The 3,391-nt window shown below is 56.6% G+C and overlaps 1 protein-coding gene across 1 annotated transcript in view; it reads left to right on the plus strand.

The window, feature by feature from the left end:
* Positions 1-3: 3 nt before the first annotated feature.
* The window catches only part of SORCS2 (sortilin related VPS10 domain containing receptor 2), a gene marked incomplete at its 5' end in the record, with an annotated part of 551,249 nt that continues 547,861 nt past the window's right edge, over positions 4-3,391 (plus strand). The window contains one exon of the mRNA XM_012810961.1: positions 4-258. Coding sequence (XP_012666415.1) covers positions 4-258 — 255 coding nt within the window. The remainder of the gene's footprint in view (positions 259-3,391) is intronic.

A 3,391-nucleotide genomic window follows, 5' to 3' on the forward strand; every position in this document is an offset into this window, starting at 1 on the left:
CCACGCAGCCCGCCCGTGGGGTGCGCGGAGCCTGGCGGCGGCGAGGACCCGCAGGCGCGCGACGAGGAGCCCGGAGCCCTGGGTCCCGCTCTGGGTCCCGAAGAGGACGGCGCCCGTGCCACGGGCAAGGGGCGCTGGACGCGGGCGGCACCAGTGGCTTCGCGGGCGCAGGTCTCGCTCATCAGCACGTCGTTCGTGCTCAAGGGGGACGCGACACACAACCAGGCGATGGTGCACTGGACGGGCGAGAACAGCAGCGTAAGTGACCTCCTTGCGCTCCCGTGACCCCTGCCTGGGACACCTCGGGACACCCCAGGGGGGCTGCCGCAGTCTCCCACTTTCGGACCGCACCGTGGTTCTCCTGGGCCTTTTTGGTGACTTGGGGACGCGGGTCATCTCAGCGGCGCCCCTCCTGCTTTCCAGTCACTGGTTACTGGGGGGAGAGGTTCTCAGATATGTAATGTGAGGCTCTCTCACCTCTGGGGACATTTCCACAGATTTTCGGATTCTGAGCCACCTCGCAGGCTGCCCAGCTGGCCTCTAGATCACGGTTAATAGGGAGGTCCCCAGAGGCTTCACGAGCTCTGCCACCTCGGGGCGCTTCCAGGTCCTCGAGGATCACCCCAGCTCGTGTTGCCTCGGTCGCCCCAGACTCTGCTGGCTCCCCTGAGGGTCGGGTACTGGGATTTCTGGCTCAACGATCCACCCCTTCTAGTCTAGTCGGGACCTCGCGGGTGGCGCCTCCGCAGGCTCTGGGACTTCCAGATCTGCTCGGTGTCCTGTTCTAGGACTCTCGATTCCAGGGTTACCCTTTACCCAAAATCCGTAGTGTGGCCCATGGCTTCCTGCCCACCCCCCATCTGTGTGCCTGCGGGTTCATCCCCAAACTGCGCTCCCCACGGAGCTCCAGCGGGACCCCAAACTCCCTGCCTCCCCTCCTTTCCTGCTACTTTGGCTTCAGTCCCACCTGGAAGTTTGCCTTCCCTTCACTCATAGGGACCCCTGTGAGGGACCTCTTGGCCCTTCAGCCGCCAGCCTGCACTTCCCACCCCGGGGGCGGAGTCTGCCCATCCTTTGGTGGTGTGTCCTCACGGCTCAGGGATCCACTTTTAACCCTCCTCTGCCTCAGAATCACTTTGCCCTGGGAAAGGGCCAGTGGTCACTCTGGTAACCCCAGGTGTGTCCTCTTCAGCTCCGCAGGTGTGGGAGAAGGGTTGAGGTAGAGAGATGGCTGCTGGAGTCCCTAGGGGAGGGCACATTGGCATGGTGAGGTGACATGGCAACCTCCACCCAGGCATGGCTGGCCACTCTGGTCACCTCTGGTGGCTGACACCTAACTCCTCTCCTTGCTCCCCAAAGTTCCGCTGAGGCAGTAGTGGCACATGTAGGTGGGGAATCCCTGGCTTCTGCAGCTAGGAAGGGAGGTCACATGGGCTGGTCACTCTTACCCTTCTTCTTGATCTTGATGTGGCCTGGGGTAGTCCAGGGGGCTGTGGTCTGTGCTGGAGGAGGAGTGGGAAACGAATGTGTTGGGGTAGCATTGAATGGACTTGCAATCAAGTCCTGCTGGCCTCCTCCCCAACCAGCTGGCAGCTACCAGCGTGCAGGTGCTAGGTCTCTGGACTCTGGTCATCGCTGGCATCTGCAGTCAGACTAGCAGCACTCAGAGGGCAGAGTTGGTGCCTGGATAGAGAGAGCCAGTGAGAGCAATCAGGGTGCTGATGGGGTGTTTTCCAGAATGTGGCCGTGCCCCTCCCTGGACGTGCCCTGGAGGTGCTCTCCCCATCTGCATCTTGAGAGAGGGCTGGACACTAGGTGTGCAGCCAGGCCTAATCTTCAGCACTGCCTGGACCATAAGCTGGAACTCAGGCTGAAAGTAGCCTGGAAACCAAGAACTCAACGGAGCAAATACAGTAAACACAGTAAAAGTAAATCCTGTGGAACCAGAAATATCTGACCCCCAATCTGCCAAGGTTATCGTTTCAGCAGCTTATTCTCACTTTTTGTCCCTTAGCTTCATGAGGAGGGGGTCAGAGAAGAGACAGAGATTCCAGAGTGGAGGAGCCCCAGGAGATGGGGCTGGCTGCTTTCAGGAGGGGCTGACACCCAGCACAACCCTGTTCCGAACTCACAGTCTGGGCACGGGAGGCTTCCTAGGGAGAGCTGAGGAGGGGCATGGGTCCACATGCTGAGGCGTGGGGGCTGGGGACTGCCAGTGGAGACTACCTGGCTTTGGTCCTTAAGGCAATGACAGGGTTGAGTGACTCCTCTGTGCCTGGGTGGAGTCCTGGACATCCTGGCTGCAGGCAGATGCACAGTGGGGCAGGGGGATTGCGAGTGGGTGGTGGGAGTGAGGGCTGATGTGGGCTTCTCTTTAGTAGGGGGCAGACAGTCAGTCCAGGAGCTGGAGAGGAGCATTGAGGGATGTGTGTGCTCTGGCCAGTGGGAACAGAGGGACAGGGATAAGGCGTGGCAAGTTGGGCATAGCCTGGCATTAGCAAACCCTCCTAACCCTGGAGGTAGGAGCCAGGACCACCCCATGCCTATTGGTGAGTGTGGCTTTGGTGGGGTTGGGAGAAGGGTTCAGCACAGAAAGACTAGCCAGGTGCTGCTGTCTGCCACACACCCCATTCCCTGGCCTGGACAGTTGGGAAGACTGGAGTTCTCTATGAGTAATTTGGTCTTCCCATGGTGGAGGAGCAGGGAATGCCATGGGAATTTCATCTTGCCTGCAGAAAACTCAAGCAGCACAGGGAGAGGTTGCTACCAACAGCTAACTAAGAACTGGGTTTTTTTTTCTTTCTTTCTTTCTTTTTTTTTTTAATACTGTTTTCTCTGTGCTTGTTGCATGCATAGCATTGTTTTCTCAGCACACAAAGTTCCTGAGAAATACACTTTACTCTCTCTTTGCAGCCACAGGGCCAAAGATTCTACTCAGCCTTTGGCAGTTGGTTTCCCTCTGGCTTGAAAACTCCCATCTTTGAAAGCTGTACAGAGAGAAACAAACCTGAGGCTGATTCGCTGAACGAGGCTTTTATAAAAATGTCTTTCCTCTGACTTGCTCATTGCCCTCTGCAGACATGGTCAACCTGAGTAGAGAGAATGTTTACTGTGTCAGGTGTTCCTCAAAAAATTTTTAAAAAAGCATTTGATGAGGGGGCTAGACTTTTTACTGCGGCATTTGAGAGCATCCCGTGAAAAGGAACTGTAGGACTTAAGCTGGCTGGAGACAGGGCCCTGCTGCGGTAGCTCTGTGAACATACGTGGGTTTTCCTTCCAATGGCTTGATTTTTCCTGCTCCCCTGGAGATATGGAAGTGAAGTTACTTGGAAGTTCAAATAGTGCCTCTCAGTCTGACGTTTAAAAGCAAATTCTTTTTTTTTTTTTTTTT

This window comes from Otolemur garnettii, unplaced genomic scaffold (assembly GCF_000181295.1).
Source record: "Otolemur garnettii isolate 467f Iridium unplaced genomic scaffold, OtoGar3 scaffold00146, whole genome shotgun sequence".
NCBI classification, from domain to species: domain Eukaryota; kingdom Metazoa; phylum Chordata; class Mammalia; order Primates; family Galagidae; genus Otolemur; species Otolemur garnettii.